The sequence below is a fragment of the Meleagris gallopavo genome, chromosome 1 (assembly GCF_000146605.3).
Source record: "Meleagris gallopavo isolate NT-WF06-2002-E0010 breed Aviagen turkey brand Nicholas breeding stock chromosome 1, Turkey_5.1, whole genome shotgun sequence".
NCBI classification, from domain to species: Eukaryota; Metazoa; Chordata; class Aves; order Galliformes; family Phasianidae; genus Meleagris; species Meleagris gallopavo.
In genome coordinates, this window is record NC_015011.2 from 174,387,087 (window position 1) to 174,407,718 (window position 20,632).

The following is a 20,632-nucleotide window of genomic DNA, read 5'->3' on the forward strand; positions in this document are numbered from 1 at the left end:
TCCCATTCTTATAGACTTGTATCTTCTGGACATATGTTCAGACCCAATCTGATTAATTCTGCAGGTATGGAAGTGGGTACGTGACTCTTGCAGTGAAATGGAAATACTTCCAGCGCTCTTTGCTCAGGAATTAGGCCTCAAGCAGATACTAATAATTGAATCATTCTGCTAAATAATCTGTAAACACTTGAGTCATGCATCATTTTGATGCTCTTAAGGAAGAAATAACTCCAAAAAAACTGATAAGAATTACTGAGTCAAACTCCTTTTCCTGCAGTACAGCTAAGGATAAGTTGTCTATTCCTGAAATGTCTGCTATGTTGGCATACGCTGCCCAATTCAGTAGCCCGGGTTGTACTGGAGATTCTTTCTAGAAAACTTTCCAGAAAAATTAACTAAGTATGTTTCTTTTATTGTCATAGGAATAGAATGCTATAGGATGATGAAAATCCCACTGCACTTTCTGAATGTATCTTTGCTGTTTCTGCAAATATCTTTGTTAAACAGCACCATCCAACAGTCTTGTCCTTTTCTTTTCACTATCTGTAACAATAAAAAAACATTAATTTTAATTGAGCAGATTGAGTCTCCCCTAAATTGCTTATGAGCAGAACATGCTCCTGTCCATGTTTGCCATTCTCCTCGCTAATGATTCAGTAGTTAACATGACAGCCAGTTGGTTTTGGCACTTTTACTAAAAGGAAAAATACAGAAATATTTATACAGCTGCACTAAAATGTTGTCTCTTGAGGAAGGATTTCTCTCTATGGTAATGAAGAAACTGAGGAAACCAGGAGTTGGTTAGTTCCTTGTTAAAGGAGTTATTTCAGGCAGTTTGATTAAATTGCTCTCCTTGGACTCCTCTTACACAGTTTTTACAGTAACGGGAACTAAACTTTTAAAAAAAAGACTCACGTCTTTTTAGAAATAATAGCTTTTAGGTTAACTCCATCCTTAATCTTCTGGATTTTTAGCACTAATGCACAGCTGTAATGACTATTTCTAGTCCTCTGAAGGAGTTTGTCTGCATAAAGATATCCCTTTGTGTCCTTCTTCCCTCAGGCTCCACTACTGTATTGGAGGAATCTCCTTCTTCTGCTCCCTTCACCTGGAAATTATCAAAATTATCTCCTCTCCAAAGTCAGGAGAAATCTAGCAATCCCACTAAATTTTTTTTTAAGGAAGATTTAGGACAGACAGAATAAGCCAAGCTATGTAAGTAGTCATTGTAATAGTCCAACTCTTCTTCCTCACAGTCTGTCGATGCAGATTGTGTTTAAGTTCTTTCTGCTAGCTATTATAGATGAAACAACATGCATTAAGCTTTATGCATTGCTCCCCTGCTCTAATGAATCAAAGAATTATAGAATTATAGAATCACCAAGGTTGGAAAAGACCTCCAAGATCATCCAGTTCAACTGTCCACTTATCACCAACATTTCCCACTAAACCATGTCCCTCAGTACAACATCTAAATGCACAATATTATTTCCATCTAGAATTTACTAAGCAGCTTTTGTCAAAAGAGTCCTTTTCCATTTATTTTTAGTTTCAAGTACATTTCAATCTTTTTGTGTAAGTCAGTAATAAGATGCTGTGCTCCAGAGACCTTCTTGGAGTGAATCTAAAGTTCACATAAGTAGTCCAAACAAAAGCATATTTTACCTCCTCACAAGACATAGATCTGAAGATAAGAAAACTAGTGTAAAAAGGAAAGAACTTCATTAATTAGTGAATTAACAGAGGCAGGAACATTGAAAAGAATGCTGAGAACTGGCACAGGCTGCCCAGAGGCTGTGGAGTTTCCTTGGAGATTTCCCAAAGCCGCCTGGACGCAGGCCTGGGCACCCTGCTCTGGGTGTCCCTGCTGACGCAGGCATTGGGCCACGTGGACAAAGAGATCTCTACCAGCCTCCAACTTTGTGATTCTCTGACAGGAGCTTCCTAGTAGGAAGACCAAAAGCACTGAACAAGAACAGGACCCAGTTTGTCTCATGTTCCATCTCCAGATTGTGCTGTGATAGCCTCTGTTGGAGAGCAGTATAAGAAATTGAGTATGTGCATTGAGCTTCTTCTGTGGGGTGTTCTCCCATCATCTGTAGTTCTGATGGAGATACGCTGTGAGAGATAAGCACCCGAGCTTAGCACTTTATTTTTCTTCATAATTCCCTGCAGTGCACCTATTTGAGAATACTGGCATCAAGAAAGGATATTCCTGTATTGCCTGAGACAGTCATAAGCCCATGCTTTGCATTGCAAATACAAAGATCAAATTGTTCAAGAAACATTAACAACGTGAAAAATTATGCAAAATATGTACATAAAATAGATTACGGCCTATTTCCTGTGGACATGTGATATTTTTAATACTAATTAAACTGAATCTGATTACTATTTTTTGTTGCAGGCATCTATTTACTGCATACAAGAGATAAAATAAAATTTATTATCAAACTTTCAGGCTTTTCTTTCAGCGCAAAGGAGAAGCAGAGGGCTTCGGAATCAAATAAAGGCTAAGATTGTTTAATCAGAGCTTAATTATGAGTGTATCAACTAATGGTTTCTGTAGGAAAAGATTGTTGTGGTAGAGAGGGCTCAGAAATAATTATTAAGAAACAGGTAAGACTAGCCATAATTTCCCTGGGGAAATAAAATTTTCCCTAGTACCATACTAGTAAGTTGAAGCTGTGGTTTTTGGTATCCAGCACAGCCATGTGACTGCTTCATCTCTATGTTCATCTCTGAAAGACTTAGTTCACCCCTACATAGCCATTGAGAGAGTGTGGTACAGTGGAACTTTGTCCTGTCCACTTTCAGCCGAACTACTTTTAACAACTCTGAGAACAGTTTATGAGGTCTTTAGTATCTGACCTATCATTCCAAAAGGTTTTGATGAGAAAATACTGTGATCAAATCTTACAAAACTATAGTGAAGCAACATCCTGATGAGCTTGCTTCATGCTTTTTCAACTAGCTGTAGGGTACTATCAGTAAATAAAGCACCAAATAATCCCTCCCAAACAAGTCACAACTGATATTTAGCATGAAAAAAATAATTTAATATCTGAAAAAAAATCTGCTATTTCTTATTATTCAACCAGTACTGCCAGCTGAAGAAACTGCTGCTCACCAGTTCCTCTGCTCTATAGCTGATGCCTCCCTGGCATGCTTAGTGACTAAGAGCACCCTTTGATGTAATTCACTTGTAAAGGCCACCACATTTTTCAGGCACTATTTGCCCTTAGTCAAGTCATAATAGCTGGCTAAGGGTCACTGTAGATTGACTAAAAAAAAAGTAAGTGGTGGTAAGATAGAGATAAAAAGAAAGAACAAGAAAATTATAAAGATCTCAAAGAACTCCAAGTTTATTAATGACAAACACCTCCAAGAAATGGACTGCTACCACCACAGTCACATAGAGGTTAAGGCTGCATCAATCACAGGCCAAGTGCATTATACAGTGTTTAAAATGGTTATTCTAGTCTCTGCACCTGAATAACTAAATATGTTGCACTTACTATAAGTCATCTGTATCCAAAATATTTTCTTCTTAAGAAACACTTATTCAGAAACTGTGTTTTACACATGATCTACACATGAAAGATAGCATGTAACATGAACTGAAGACCAAGACTGCCTACAGCTGATTGCCTAAATTTTCAAATGGTAACAATTACATACACCATCAGAATGACAGGCAGCTTCCTAGAGCTCTCCCTGTTCATGTCCAAAAGAATCGGAAAGCTCAGGCTTCTAAAAGAGGTGCCTTGAGCTTCAGTATGGTATAGTATCTTGGCTGAATATCTAAGTCAAATTATCAAAGCCGTATGCTTTTTCCAGTCAGCACAAAAAAGGATTTCAGAACTTAGAGACTCTTTGAAGAACCACGTTCTTCATCTCTCCCTCTTCTTCTCCACCTCTTCTTAATCACTCCATTGTAAAACTGATATTCATTACAGTGAATGAAATAACAGAGTAATATTAATGACACGATTTATCTAATCATCTAACTGAACAAGTCAAATACTTAAGCTGTTGTTAAGAGATATGATGATCAACCATAAATATGGATTTGTCTTCTGTCTTAAAAAAACAAGAAGCTTCAGTATACTTTCTAGGGGCTAAATGATCATCACCTTAACTGCCACCCTAAAGATGCGGCAGCTTGTTGATAGACTTAATAATGGAATAAGAATCCACCAGCTGGGTCCTTATCCATGAAAGTGAGTGTTGTGAGAGAGGAAAGGGGTGCAGCATTTACCAACCTTTTCAGCAAGAAGGATTGGATCATGAACACATTTCAGTTTCTTCTATGGCTTGCTGTGCTGGGACACTGGCATAGTCTGAAGCTATTTGCTGCCAGCAGGGCAAAGAGGGAACAGTGAATTAATTGTGTCTCACAACCACAGTGCTTCCTGCCTCACCCATTGCTCAAGGCCACATCTAACTTCAGATTATAGCCCCAGTAAATTGCCAGTTATGAAATGAGAGGTCACATATAAGGTGCCAAATTTCAAAATTTTTATTCCAATTTCTTTACTGCAAACCTCAAAATTATGCAGCATTCTGAACTTCTTGTTTAATGACTGGTAACATAACATCAGTGCATCCCAATCACTTTGTGAACATCTTCATGAGAAAATAAGCCAGAATTCAGGAATGAGGAAATGACATGCAGCTTACGAAACTTGTTTATATAAATCAGCTAAATAGAAATGCGTAAATGATTTCAGTTTTGTTTTTGTAGATAATACTTAAGGACAGAATACCAATACAAAAATATATCTGAATTCCTAGTTAATTAAAATCAGCCACTGAGCTTATCTCTACATGCTGTCTCTCAGTTTGCAATGAAATCAGGATAAAATGCCCAGCTGAAGTAGAAAAAAATGAGTTTACTAGCAGCAGTTGGATGTAATAAAACTAGGATGAAAAATCTCCACTAATGAACACAAGTATAGGAGACAAATACCAGACAAAACTGTGCTATTCAACTCAATACTTACTTCAGGCTTATTTCTCTGCCATCCAGAGATAAAGTATTTCATTTTTCAGTCAATGTTCTTTGATTTCACTGACTTTTAATAGCAAACCTATTTCTTTTGTTTCCACATGGCAAAGGTAGAAACCCCAGTCATTTCTAAAATGTAATTCCCCAAACTATTTTAAAAAGTAAAATAACACAAACGCAACGAGTAAGTTAGAAAAGCCAGAAGGTAGAGCACAATGCCCTTGAGTTATTCAGAATATATTCAATTTCTGTAAAACTAATTTACTGACCCTCATTTACAACACAAGCAATTACCCTTTGGGAATATCCAAATGAACATGCAAGGCTCTGTTAAATTTTCTGTTTGCGTACCTACCCCAATCACTTCCTTGCTTTTTTCCAGTTGTTATCTAGCTAATGCTATGGATCATATAATGATACAAAGGGCTTTTGTCATTCCTTGCTAAGTTATTGCTCCTCAAACCTCAGAACCTCTCCTGTGAATTTATCTTGCAGATCTCTTCAAGTGGAAAAAAAAGCAGCATCCTGAAGGAAGCAATGAAAATCCTTCTTTCATGCCTGAATACATCCAAGATCTTCATAGTCTATCCTGCTTTTTTGGCATTAGCTGCGGAGAGTTTAGAAGCAGTATGAGGGAGGAAGAGGTGGGAGAGAAGATATCTACAGTTCCTTCAATAAATGTAAGGGGGAAAATCATAGTGTGTATATGTCTAGTTTCTTCAAGCTTCCTTTGACTTAATGAGCCGTTGTTTATACAGTTAATGGCAATTGTGTGTATGAGTACTTTAAGTGTACTTCCACTTCTTTCCACAAGTAAAAACTGCCAAACAAAACTGGCATGACACCTCTGAGTGGAATTTCAACCACATAAAAATAAGAAGTGGCAAAATTCCCGGCTAAAATTTTGACAAATCTACTAAAATCCTGGCACTTGGGCTAGCCCTCGTAAGATGATGTGAATTATGCTGTCAGAGATCAAGCAGTTCTGTGGCAGCAAATGCTCAGTCCCACTGCAGTGGTCTTCCTGGGAAAGTACCCACATAACTCCCTTAATGCAATGATTAAGGCACGCGCTGGTGATAGGGGATGTATGAGTCTGAGAGCAGATGGGGTGAGGGAAGAAATGAGCAGTGTTCCCGAATTCATCCTGGCTGCTTTGCTGCTGTGTAAGCATCACCACTGAGTGATCTCCAGGGCAGTCAGTGGCCAACAGCCACCTCCAAGCTCACAAAAAGAAGCTGCCTCTCAGGGCAGAGGGCAAGATCCGTGTCTCATTGGGTTTTACCTGTAGGGCCAGGGCATGAAAAAGGCACTGACTTGCTCAGCCTTGTCAAGAGTAAAGTGCTTCTGGGATCTCAAGAACCCATGCAGGGCAGAAAACACTATGGGAAGTCATTTCTTCTGTTCTGATCAACCCATATAAATCACAGATGTGCCTTTGTTGATGTATTTCCCCCATGTCCACTGGCCATGTGATTGTCAAGCATACTAAGCCTTTGATTAAAGCCAGAAAACAGTTCCTACTCACATTCTGTGGTACCTAAAGAGCTCTTCTTCATTTGAACCCTAAAAGCTACAAAGGTCTTTGGGGCCAGCACAAAGAAGGCAAGTCCTTTCCTGGATCTGCACGCAGGGGAAAAGCAAAGGCTTGCTCACACGCCTCAGTCATGCAGGATGCCTCACTGTGAATTTTCCCCACTTGTGCTGCCAAATGCACTGGGAAGGCAACAGCCAGCCCTTCCCTGGCGCTCAACTGCCTCTCCAAAAATGTCAGCTCAAGCATGGAAACAGCACAACAGCTACAGAGAGCTGTAGCAAATCTACCTATCGGCAGCTCTGCAAAAGTCAGCAAGAAAAATAGTTTGTTAAATATTAGAGAGGGCTTGCTAAAAGGTTTGCCAATTGGGTTTGCTACATCTAACTGCTTCATCTCAGATCTCTCGGGTGCAGCAAGCAGAATGTTGACAAAACATGCAGCTGTAATCGAAGAGGACGACTTCCATATGCTAACTGCTGCTAGGTACAAAGAGATACAAACATTGTATTTAAAATGTTAATGCTACACATCTGAATTTCTTTTCAGAAATACAAACACTGCATGCTACAAATGCAGTTTGGGGTGCTCTCCCACGACAAACTGAGACAAATGTTTACCTTGTTGCTGCCAAAAGGAGAGGGTCCAGCATCCCATCTTCACGCCTGGCTGACTCCCTGCGTCCCCATTCCCATCTGTGCTGTCCCACCCCCCCTTTGTACTGGTGCTCTGCTCATGCCATAGGGAACCAAAAGAAAACAATTACAATTCATTTTTGTGGGGTACTTTTTTGTGGCTTCAGCCCTTTGAACCAGTTGCCCCAAGGGTTCATTTGATACTAGAGGGCACGGGGAAAAAGCAAGAATGCTAGCCAGGATGGGAGGAGCAGGAGCACACCTTTACAACAGCGGTGAGCTCTTGGCAGAGCCGCCCTCATCCCACCACAGCCTCAGACACAAACATCGGTGCCTTGGCTCAGTGGTTCAGGGCTGTGACCTCTGTCAGGCATGCAGTGCAACCTTCTCCAGCCCATCAGTTCAGCTCCAGTTGCCTTTGGAAGGAGGCCATGCCCTCTCCCCAGGCCACCTCACAGACTGCAGAGCTCAGCTGCTGTGGTGCCAGGGTTGTTTTTTGAACTTTACAATAAATTTGCTTTTGCTGGAAAAGTGGGCTTTTTTAACCTTCTTTTTCTCATGATCAAAACCAAGCAGATTATTTTTAGGTCAGTTTTCTCCTTTTGAACTTACATTTAGGCACTAAGTCAACACACGGGACTTTTGCTTCAAAAGACAGTGAGAAAGAAGTCGCTGTGTGATGGCTGTTCTGCAGCATCTGTATGAAGTGTAATGCACCACCTTCAGAAAAAGAATTGAGAAAAAAAGTAAAACTTCCAGCAAATCTGAGAACTTGAAATCTATAACTAAAATCATTGTCACCTTCCACTAAATTTTGGAGATACATTACTTTTTTTTTTTTTTTGAAGACTCCATACCCCCAGGCAGTCTCTAGGGCAATTTCCACCATTTCTTCTGTGGTGTGAGAATACCGTTGGCTGATGTTCTGCATAGACCCAGATGGGCTGCTTTACTGAGACCTTTACATCGTGATGTGTGGGTTTACAGGGGTGAATACGGGAGAAAAAGAAGGCAGCCATAAATCTGTGATTCCATGGGCCAGGCAGCAGCACAGATGATGGTTCTGTTACTGCGCTGGAGTGCTAGGGCTGCTCAAGAAGTGAAAATAAATGGATCATTTGTATTACTGACTATATCACTATAATTATCAGGCTAAAGAGAGAGGTTCATTCCTGAGGTGCTCAGGTACTGCACAGGTCCCACACTGAGAAAGGTGAAGGCTGTTTTCTGTAGGTTTCCTGTCAGGTGCCCCAAGGAATCACACACTGGTGTCCCTCACAAAGACCAGGTCCCTTCAGCACCTCTGAAAAACGAGGTAACTTTTATCCAGGTGATCAGTTATAGAGATAGATACTTGCAGGCTTAACATACTGGTCCAGCTTAGGAATGAATGGGAAAAAAGAATACTGTCCGGTAATACGATTGCAAAATCATGGGTTTTCAGGGAAGGTAAACGGTCATGTGTTAGCCTGCTTCTAAAATGAAATTTGTTTTCTGTGTTTCTGTGGGAAATCAGAGGATGTTATTAACTGAGTCATGCAGCTGTTGACTTTAGCAAGCAAGCAAATGATATAAATAGAGAAGCACCAGTGAGCCTTGGACAGAAGAAGTGGTTGAGAGATCTTCTTGAGAGGGCTCTGTCCAAGGACAGAGAGGCAGAAATGGAAATGAAGATGCTTGCTTTCCTGGGCTTACTGTGTATTTCATGCTCTTATGCTTTGCCAGTGGCTCCAGAAACTGAAAATGAAGATATGCATTTTGCTCAGGTAAATTCTATAGACAAAATGTAGAAAACAATTTACTGAGAAAAAATGAATATAATGATGCTGTGTTAGTGATGCAGAATATTTCACTAACAACTCTTTGCCTTTGAAAAGAAATATTTTTGCTCTAAACTGTTATATTTCCTTCCTAACAGAAATATCTGGAAAACTTTTATGATTTTAAAGAAGATAAAAGCTCTTTATTTAAATCAACAAATCTCGCTCACATGGCTGACAAAATCCGAGAAATGCAGGCGTTCTTTGGGCTGGAGGTGACCGGAGAGCTGAACCGTAAGACGATGGACATGATGAAGCAGCCCAGATGTGGCATACCAGATGTCCGCTCATACAGCACCTTCCCACAGAACCCTAGATGGAAGAAGGAAGATGTGACATATCGGTAACATACATTAAAGCATGTTTCCCTGCACATCAGTTCTGTGTCTGCCAGGCAGATGTAATGCCAGCATGTTCTTTACTATTTACTCCTGCATTCTCGCAAGAACCTCACTCAGGGTGGCAGGGCCAAGAACGTGGGGAGCATTTGTGTCTTTTGCATTAGACTTCCAAATACTAATAAAAGAGACCAGAATAGGAGCCTACATTGGTTTCTTAAGAGCATACTAAATAATTTAATTAGTGGATAGGAGGGATACAACTGAGAGTAACTGTTGGGATTTCTGAAAGGTCTGAAAGAAAACTTTGAAATCTTCTCCTATTACATAAGCATATAACTGGAAAATAAACAACCCAACATATAAATAATAACAATCAGTGCTTAAAATATTTGACCTCAGTACTATGTGCCCTAGACACAGTTCTGATTGCTTTTAATTCCTTCTGTCTTGTTTTACAGGATTTTGAACTACACCCCTGACATGCTGCAAGCTGATGTGGACGAAGCAATTGCAAAAGCCTTCCAGCTCTGGAGCAGCGTCACCCCTTTGAGGTTCAACAGGCTATACAGTGGTGATGCAGATATAATGATCTCCTTTGCTTCTGGATGTAAGGGACTCCCTTGCTGGGGAATGATAATTAATTGTCACTTTTTCTTGCCGAGCTGATAGAAAGTTTCACTTGTTTTTACTTCTTTATTTTAGTTCATGGTGATTTCTACTCCTTCGATGGTCCAGGAGGAACGCTGGCTCATGCCTACCCCCCCAGCAGAGGGATAGGAGGAGATGCCCACTTTGATGAAGATGAAAACTGGACCAAGTTTACCACCTATAGTGGCAAGTTACCTTAAAAAATTGCATTGCTTGTTTTTTATTAAGTAGCATTTGTCTTGAAGACACTGTGAAGTAAAAGGTACTATGGCAGAAATTCCCACATTTTCTGAGATGTAAGATGTCAGAGTAACTTAGTAAAATAACTGTGCATATTCTTATCTATGCTGCAGACATGATAGTTCTCAGAAGTTAATTCATACACTGCAACTGCAGCTCCAGTGAAGGAAATGAGATTAACATGAAATAGCAAATGGGTAAACATGTCATTGTAAAGCAGGGAATTTTGGCTATCAGAAATGATCTTAAAATTTTTAATAGTGAGCTCTCTCTTCTTTTTTTTTTAATAAAATTATTTAAACTTTTAAATTCTGCAAAGAAATAAAAGGGTCATGAATTTGTTGGTAAGCATAATTTTGAGATTTTCTGGTGTCCAGCAGTGTTCAGGGGTGATATCGGAGCTCACATGCTACCAGTGCTACCAGCCTTCCTGCAGTAGTCACCAACTGAATTCCATGCTACTTATAATGCCTAAAAATACGATTAAAATGATTATTAAAACATTCTCATCCAACTTTCAGTCTTTGTTAACATTAAAGAATCCTTGATTCTTTGTTGGCAGGAAAATTTCTGCAGCATGAGCAAGCAATGTTCCTCAACTGGCTCCCCTGTGAGCAACAAACATTTATAACTGGAAACATTTCTTTTCCAAGATTTTAGAGAACCTCTTAACTGGGACAGTTAAAATTTCCCGTTTTATTAATACCATGAATAATATATAATGAGAAGTTAGAATGTGCATCCCACTGTCAAGAAGAAATTTTGTTTACTGTTTGTTCTCTGTGCTGGATTTTTTTTTTTAGGGTACAATTTATTCCTTGTTGCTGCTCATGAGTTGGGCCACTCACTGGGTCTTGGTCATTCCAATGTCTTTGGTGCCTTGATGTATCCCATATATATGGCCAAGGATACAAGAAATTACAGGCTTCATCAGGATGATATCAATGGCATTCAGGCCCTCTATGGTAAGCAAAAAGTATAATTTTTGTTGGCCAGTGGAAAAGCATTTACAATATATTTTACTCAACAGCTAAAAAGTACTTATTTTTACTTCAGGAAGAATATTGAGATTTAATTTCCTGACTACATTTTGTGCAAATCTCTCCATCTCTTTGTGGCTAAAAGACAATATTTGCAACATGAAATCTGTGGGCTGTGTCCATGCCAGTAAAACAAAATGTTTAAGCTTTCTTTAAAGCTACCAGAGGAAGAAGTTACAGACTGTATTAATTCTCTTACCATCCATAAAAGGATGTTCATATGCACGACTGCTATTTGAAAATTGGTTTTGCTCTACATTAATCCCTGAGCAAATGCAGTTTGAGCTAGAAATAACTTGTCAAAGAAAAACCATGCAAGAAAATATTATAACGGTTATCAACAGAGACAGCCAACTTAAATCGCCCAATTTCCACTGGCATTAGCTTACTAGCTGAGTTATAAACTCACCTGTACATTAGGCTCAGTAGGGTACACTCTTAAGCTCTGCAATGCAAAACTCTATTCCACCATCCAATTTCACACTTCTCTGTTTCCAAAGGACCCCCAAGGGAATCTCCTGCATTTCCAACAAAAGCATTTCTCCCACAAGAAACAACTGAAATGCCACCTATGGAAGAACCAACTCAAATGTCACCCCGGGAAGAACCAACAGAAATGGCACCCACAAAAAGACCAGAAGACTGTGACCCTCATTTGACTTTTGATGCTATCACTACTCTCCGTGGGGAAATTCTGTTCTTCAAAGGCAGGTAAGTGATTTCATTTCTACCAGCACCTGCTTCTGAGGCTCACAAAGATAGAATACAATGTTCATTTCAAGGAATTTATCTTCCTTTGGTTACAAGGGAAAATATTTCTTTCTGGAAGTATTAAGACAGCTTTGCAAATTTTTACTAGTCCAGCAAGAGTTGGGTGAGTAACACGGTTTACTGACAGGTGAGTAAACTGTGGCAAGCCATCATCCATCATCACTGTTACAGTTGTGCAAGGCTGAATAATCTCAGCATCACTCCTCAGCCTGCAGCTAGTTCATACACAGCACTTTCCTCATCACATCAGTCCAGGTGTGGGTCATGGAGCTGTGGGAAGTGCTACTGGTGTCTTTTGGCAGTACTCTAACCAAGGGGTACACAGTGAACTAGTGCCCAGCACTGCTCATAGAGAGTCCCTGCCATTAGATGGCCCTGCTGTTTCTGTATGTTCTGACACTGAGCGCTGTAACAGAGGGTTGGCAGCGTGCTTCCACTCTGGAGAAAGGGGACAGCATGTCAGGCCTTGGGTTTTATTCACTTCTTGGGTTGGTGACTGTGTTTCAATTGAATAAATTTCCTTTGATGAAGTGGGTCTGATTCATCTTCTAAAGCATGTGATGAAGAATTGCAGCTTAAAAACATTCTAGGGAAGGAGAGGAAGGAAGAATTCCTCTCTACTTTGAATTTTAATGTATTTTCCAAGGATGTTTAGTGAATCTTAGTAACCAAACTGAAATTAAGAACAGAGCTGTGCCAGCCCATGTGGTACACAGTGAAGACAAAGCTGTAGTCATCAGCATTACTACAGGCATCATGTGTTGATGGGCAAGCCATTGGAGTCTTGGTGAAGTAATTGTAGCACAAGCAGCTTTAAGTAGCACTGTTTGAGCAAAGATCTTGTACAAGATCACCTCCAGAGATTCCTTCATTCAACCATTCTGTGATACCAGAGTAACTAGTAGTAAAGGGGACATGTCTGAGAGAGCAGGGCTGAGTGAAGCAATCCATCCCAGAAGGGGTGATAGCATTGCCCAGTAGTGAGAACTGGCTTCAGCATCCAGACAGTAGCATTTTAAATCTAATTCTGTGCCACTGATCTCATAGAGAAATATGAACTATGAAACACTGCTGATTTTGTTTCTATCAGCTATGTCTGGCGCAAAAGTCCCTACTTCTCACAAATCGAGCATGATACCATCTCCACATTCTGGCCATCACTGGCAGCTGGCTTTGACGCCGCTTATGAGATTGACAAGAAGGATCGAGTGATCTTTTTTAAAGGTATTTCTCTTACATTTCCTTCTGTCCTTTTTATGAATTAATAAGGTTGCTGTAGTACTAGTAGCCTGTATATGTGCATGTTATAAGATAATAATGGAAGTAATATAATAATAACAACATATATTCTTACTATTTAAACCCATTTTCACTTTCTAAACGCTATTAATGTCATCCCAGCAGCCCTTTGCAATACGATATTACTCTTGCTACTAAGAGAGATCAGAACTGAGACAAAACTCATTACCCACACTGCTATTTAAATATATTTTTAAAGGTGCCCAATACACCTAAAAAATATGCTGAACTTTAGCCATTATGTGTTATAATATCATAATGAGTGTTAAAAATGAAAAGTCCAACATCCAGTACCTGAATAATTCAAAGTTGTGTTTGTTCTAAAGGGACACCTTCTCAACTAGATATATGTGTTACTTAATTGCTCAGAAAACTTTGATGGGAAATTCTGGGGCTTTGATGAAAAGTTCAGCTTCTTCAGTGATCCCTACTAATATTTTCTGTTTTTCTTGACAGACAACCAGTACTGGGCTGTCAGTGGCTACAGAATAGAGCCAGGTTTCCCCAAGCCTATTCAGAACCTGGGCTTTCCCAGAACCGTTAAGAAAATAGATGCTGCTGTTCATGATCAAAATACCAAGAAAACCTATATCTTTGTAGGCAACAAGTACTGGAGGTAAGGCTAATTCCTCTCTTGTGCAGCAGATAATCAAGACAGTTGTTTTTTAAAAATCAAACTACATAAGAATTTGTATAGTAAATTTGTGGCCTCTTGTCATTCTTTTTAGCCAATATAATGCCAAAATCAAAGGCAATTATTCATATCTTTTATAGCAAAAAGTTTGCAAAGATGAAGTAGACATCAATTCACTGTTGTCAGTCACACAAGCAAACAAGCACTATTTATCTGTTAAAAAGCATTATTACATGAAATTATTTGATGTACAGTTTTAATTACATGAAATTAGTACAAAATTTAGTACAAAAAGCCAATGTGAGTAGGCTTTGACATCATTTCTTTCACTCAGGATCTCGTAAGGGGCAGATGCACTCTCTGAAATTTGTAAGTAAAGGATCTATCAAGAAAGCTATGAAAGGAGATCAAAATATTGAATTTTTAAAGAAACAGTTCAGTGAAGCAGTAATATTACTCTAATAATATAACTGGGAAAATATTATCCTGTTACACCAAAATTTACATCCAATCATGAAGTCAGTTCTTTAGTTGGATACTGTCGAAGTGAATTAATCAATTTGAATAAAGAGTTAAGCTTATTACTCAGTATGAACACTGACCAGCCTTGTTATCAAACTCGGGGAATAGAGTTGAACATAGTCTGATGCTCTGAAAACAGCCTTGCTCATGACAGTGATTAATTCTTCGTAAGAGTAGGCTTCTTTAGTAAAAACTTCACCTGGTTTTACCATTAAATATTACACTCTTTCTTCTTTTCATTAATTTCTTTATGCAGTTTTGATGAAAATACCCAATCAATGGAAAGAGGATATCCAAGAAAAATAGCAGCTGACTTCCAAGGGATTGGTCATACTGTTGATGCTGCCTTTCAGAAAAATGGTAAGTAAATAAAAATGGAAGTAAAAACAGAATAGACCATCAACTGATGCAAACAAAAAAAATATATGTATGTTTCAAATATATATGGATATGAAATGTTTTTTTAATCATCCAGGAAAATAGAAATTACGGATCAATAAGTAAACAAAAATTAAATACTAATTTGCTATTACTTTGTCCTTCTAATTCCAGGACATTTTTACTTTTTCCATGGATCCAACCAGTATGAGGTTGACATCAAGAACAAGAAACTTGTCCGTAAAATGAAGAGCAACAGCTGGTTTGATTGCTAGAAATCTCAAACGATAATGCAAGTTTGCATTTGCTCCAAAAATGTTTTTCTCATGTTCCTTGGCTTTAACCAATATCACTCAGCTGTTACTGTGCATTTGAGTCTGCAATTACGGTCTTTGAAGAACCTAATTTAAAATTTTAATAATGTAAAACTTAATGTACAGTTTTAATTTATTTTTCCAAGTATTTATTAATCAAACTACTTTTGAGTAATAAAAAAGTATTTTGCTGGAGAATAGTAGCGCTTGTGTTCTGGTTCATTTCTCTGGTGACAATACTCCCAGGATAAGTGCACACAAGGACAGAGCCAGGATCCCACTGCCATTTTCAGAAGTGCTCAGTGTCTGTAGCAGGGAAGTTAAAGAGAATCTGAAGCTGCTGGGCTGTTTTGGGGCACAATGAGAAATGATCTGAGAGACAGACTGGGGAAAGGAAAGTTGTGGGGGGACAGAAGAAGTAGAAAGAGATCCTACAGAAGGAGAATCCAAACAGCAGCATTGGTAAGGATTCTGGTTGCTATGTCCTCATTTAACTTGATCTCAGAGCATGAATGAAGAGGGCAGGAATGCAGATGGATCCCTAATTTTGGAAGGGAACTTGACAATGAATTAAGAAGACACATGCTTTTGTGTCGCTTTGGGGTGGGCAGAGCTAAGAGGTTGGTATGGCAGGATTAAAGTAACTGGAGAGTAGAGCTGGGTAACAAGTTTGGGGATAGAGACAGCCTGCAGACAGGACGAGAAGCGATGGTAATATTGTCACGGGGTAATCGCTAGGGAGCAAGGGGATTATTCCTGCTGAGTTGTGACCATGTGCTATGCTCCGAGTGCTGGACAGGAACACTGCAATAACCACTTCCCATAGCAAAATAGTGAAGTTAGACAAAAAACAGGATTTTCATGTAACCACTGCAGATGACTCCTCTGGAGAAAGAGCAGTAAGGCACAAACAAAAGCACACACACTTCCTCCTCTTGTTTGGGTTCAGCATGAACCTCCTTGTAGTTTCCTCCACTATGCAGTCCATCATGTCACAACATGCATTCCCTCAGCAAATGCACTAACATCCATGAACATGTACTATGATCAATTTGCAGTGTATATACAAGTGAAATAGTCAAGTCAGACTGCAAATTTATCTACTTCTCAGAGTTAACAGAGAGTCATAACCCTCCCTCTGCTAGTCCAAACTAGTAAGGTACTGGGCTATTCAATCAGCCAGCAAGAAGCCAGTGCAGTTATGCCATTTTCCCCTCTTGTCCTGAGTCTGCGCTGTGTAAAGAGCAATCAGGTCAGCCTGATTCCTCTGCATCATTGATTGAGAACTGTGAAAATCCAGCTTGCTGAAGAAAGACATCCCTGGCGCACAATAGGCCTCAGCACAGTAGTGGAGCCATGCTAAAGGCCTCAGTTATATAGCTGAGCATATAATAATATATACACATTACTACTGAGTGATATCTCAGTGGCTAGAATACCTGTTTGACTGTAAGAAAGCTTGGCTGATATTCATCTTCCTCTTGAAGGGATTTGATCTCATCTTCTATAACACTGATCTGATCGTGTGATTGTGTGAGGAAGTCAGCTCTTCTGAACTGTTCCTTTTTCTCTCACAGCACTGGCAAAGGCAGCAGGAGTGAATGGGAATGGCTGACGAGGACAGTCTTCCAGTTCTTGCTGTTCAAAATCTCTTATCTGCCATGTTCTGCTCCCTGTGTGAGCAATGTGTAATGCTAACTGAGCAGTGCTGAAACAGGACAATAAACTAAGCCAGGGGAGAAACTGAGCTGTTAATCTCAGCCTGCTTTAAAAGCCTATTAGGGACTGACTGGCTCAGCATTGCCACAAAGGCTGCGGTGCACCAGAGTGAAGTCATTAGCTGACAAGTGGGTGAGCTCACCTGGCAGGAACCCAGGGAGGGCAGAAATACAGTGCAGCTGGTGTTGCCTCGACATCTCTCATTACCTTCTTCAAATGCTTGTGCTGTGTACACAGCCTGTACAGAAGAAACTTCTGTCCAAGGACATCAGGTGCCTCCAGGGTGAAGTTGAGCTCTCATGGTTGCTTCTTGTGCACTGCCTTTCATTTTGAAAGTGCCTACACACTTTGATATCCTAATGAGACACCTACTTGCATGCCCAAGGAACCAGGCTTTGCCCTGTTTGTTGGCTGAGTACTGAAAGCGATGAAAGAGAAACCAAAAGAACACGTCGGCAATGGTGGGACAGAGCACTGATAGTGTTGACTCACCGTTACCATTATATATGTATAATGCATATAACATATAGAAAACGCTTTAAGATAAGACTGGTACTGAGTTAGCACATCAACAAGACAGCTAACTGAAAGTAAAATACTGGCCTCACCCCCAGGTGCTAGTTAGCTTAAACTGCTTGCATCTGAAAAATGAATGGTAGTTACTTTGCTGTAAATGTAATCCAGAAAATTCTCTGTTTGTTCACCTGATCAAGACTACAAATGGAAGAAGACAAGGAATTAATTCTACCCTTACAGAGGAGCTGGTCAGTAGTGTTAACCGTGGATTTTCCATCTGTATTTTTGCTTTCTCAATGTCCTAAATTTTGGCGAAAAAAAAATTGAATTGAGCAAAGCAAGAAAATTCCTGGAAAATGATATAATAATAAGTAACTCCAATTGTTTTGGAAACAGGAGCACCGAAACTGCCTGTTGGCATTTACTGAGCAAGTGGAACTTTCTCATTGCTATGATTTCTTTATAACTCATAAATGGTTACTAGAATTAAGAGCATTAATAAAGCATACGAAATTTGCTCATAAATACAATTTCAGTAAGAATTTTTTAAGTGTATGGACTTTCTCTGAGTCTGAGAACAGGCATGTAAAAATAGAGATGCACAGAAACATCATTTCTCAAATTCTTGACTGTACAACTGTCATCCCAGACACAACCTATTGCACATCAAAAATGCAAAAATATCTTAATGACTTTAGTGGCAACTTTATAAGGCTCTTAAACAGTATTAGGTGAATGAGCTAATAACGGTGCATGCTGACACAAAAATGTCACAAGAACAAGTGGTAAATGCTACAGCAAAGCAGTGGGCTCCAGTCCCAGACATCAGGCAGTTCTCTCACAGGGACTTAGTCTACAGCTGGTGGATTGGTTTAGTGTTACCAGCAGTAGCCGTCATATGTTGCTTTTCGGGAAGGGAAAAGACTCTTTCATACAGAAGTCTTTGGAGATGTTGTGACAAGGATCTTCCCACGGCAGAACTGCTTTTCCTCTTCTTGAGGAAGTTTGATTTTCAACATTGTTGTTATGGTTGCAAAGGAGATTATGGAAATATCTGTCTAATGCTGTTCTCTGTGGCTAAGATTTGAGATCTTCCTGGGCAGGTTTTCCATATAAAGCAAGTCTCCACTCACATACAGACAGCACTGTTACAATCATGGAGAAAATGAAGATGAACTATGCAGTAAGGAGGCCCTGACTCAGCACTGGACAGGAAGTTGACCTGTGTGAAAGCTGACCGTGACAAGAGGAGTTCTGCTGGTGAATCAACATTACTGTGATAAAAACAGGTGACTGTAATATAAAAATAATAAAAAAGCAGAAGCTGGTCTCACATTTATCTTTTTCCAGAAATATGTTATTTTTGAGACAGCACAGGGTTTGCAGCAGAGCTAGGCAGGAGGTAAGCACTGCTCAACATCAGGGCTGAGGCAGATTAGAACCATCCTAAGCAGAAAACCAACTCTGAAAGAGGGGAAAAAGGGGCCAATCTTGAAAGATTGTCCTCACTTCTTTAAGCCAGAACACATGATTTTCTTTATATGTTGTAATACTTCTGGATGAAGTCTCCTCAAAAGACTCAAAAAAATCTCAAAGGAGATTGGTGTGGAATTTTTTTCATAAGACCTATTCTAGATAATTGAAAGATGTTTGATTTGGTGATTGATCTCTTGTGGGAAATGGTAAAGAGTAAGCAAATGTTGTCAGAATAGCAGCAGGATGTATTTGAGAGGGATGCCAATCAGAAGATTGCATAAATTTCACCAATACCCCTCCAGATCATCTCAACCTCCTCTAGTGGCCCACTCATCAGATTGAAAGAATAGTGAGGAATATTTGTACCAAATTTTACAGGTCAGAAAGTTAGTTCTGTGCACTGGGACCATGGAGACACCATACACATAGAGACACACTGAACTTCACTTGGTGAGAAGTTGCGCCTCATGTGGGAAGTGAAAAATGCTATAAGCTTCAGTGGGTTAGTTTGCAAGTACTAGAAGCTATTTCTACAAGTGATACTGTGGGTGTGTAAGCTGCATAGGAGAACATCACACTCAATTTATAGATTCATCTCACCCACCCAGTGTGACACACCTAGCAGAATAAGAGCAGAATTATCAAAAGATGCCTGTACGAGCTTTCTTGTGGTTCTCTTCCTGAATGCAGCTCAGTTGTCCCATTTCAGCGTCATTCCTCAAGTATGTCCATCTCCACCCAGGACTGAGGAGGTCTTTGCCCCTAATGTAAATGTTTCAGTTAGGTGTCTGCTCTCAGGTCAGGAATTCAGCCCTTGGTGACCAGTGTCCTCTGCTGAACCTCACAAGCTGCCCTCTTGCTTCCACCTAGTCCAGGATCTGTCTGCATTTCATTTCCATTCTGTTTTTCAAAACGCTCTCCACAATGCAGGAAGAGACAAGTTCAGTAAATGCTGGAAATACATAGATTGCTCTGAAAATAATGCCTCCTATTTTTTCCATGGAAATTGCAACACGTACAAAGAACATAATAACAATAATTGATAGAGCAAATTCTCAGAGACAAAACTCTACTTTTCAGCATAGTCACCGCCATTAGCCATGCATTTTCACCAGCAATGAACAAGAGCCTGCATTCCACACGTTAATATCTGCATAGCTGCCCAGAATGTGGCTTGTCTTTCATATCACCACTTCTGAAACATGCCACCCCCCACCTCATTGCACTCACATCCTCTTTTTGGTCTCCATTACCATACAGCAAGTGTTGATGAGTGTCAATGGGTGCCATTTTTTCTACATGGAGGATCTGCGCACATTTGAGTCTCAGCTTTTCTTACCAGCAGTAGGAGGCACAGAGAACAGAGAACTTCCTCTGAAAAAGGGATAGAGCATCAGAGAGCTCACACTAGAAAACCTCAGTGCTTTTTAAACCTGAAAATCAGAAGACAGGTAAGAGACTATGAAATAAGAATTTATCTGGCAATGCTGAGCATTCCTGAAAAAAGTGGCATTTTTATAAAAAGCTTAACATAACTATGCTGAAAAAGGTATTTTTGTTTCCTTGTGGGCTTTTCACATTTTCCTGCAGACAAAAAGAAGCTCAATCCAGGTGAGAACTGTATCAAAGAAAAACTGCACAAAGCACTGCTTCTGCAAACAGTGCAATAGAGCACTGATCTTCCCAAGGAAGAAATGATGATATTGCAGTAATCTCCAAAATTACATACTCCTG

General features: G+C 39.7%; 1 protein-coding gene and 1 long non-coding RNA gene across 2 annotated transcripts; one reads left to right on the forward strand and one right to left on the reverse strand.

Annotated features, from left to right (window-relative positions):
- Nucleotides 1–3,395: 3,395 nt before the first annotated feature.
- Nucleotides 3,396–16,954, reverse strand: LOC109365459. Its single transcript, XR_002111081.1, has 3 exons — nt 16,627–16,954; nt 9,171–9,312; nt 3,396–7,900 (listed from the first exon to the last, which is right to left on the reverse strand). It is a non-coding gene; the product is annotated as an uncharacterized LOC109365459 (long non-coding RNA).
- LOC100544485 (stromelysin-1-like) lies at nt 8,777–15,398 on the forward strand. Its single transcript, XM_010729014.3, has 10 exons — nt 8,777–8,946; nt 9,099–9,343; nt 9,800–9,948; nt 10,044–10,175; nt 11,033–11,194; nt 11,770–11,980; nt 13,131–13,264; nt 13,796–13,955; nt 14,752–14,855; nt 15,048–15,398. The coding sequence occupies exons 1-10, from the start codon at nt 8,842–8,844 to the stop codon at nt 15,146–15,148; spliced, it is 1,503 nt and encodes a 500-aa protein (XP_010727316.1). The 5' UTR covers nt 8,777–8,841; the 3' UTR covers nt 15,149–15,398.
- Nucleotides 16,955–20,632: the final 3,678 nt, after the last annotated feature.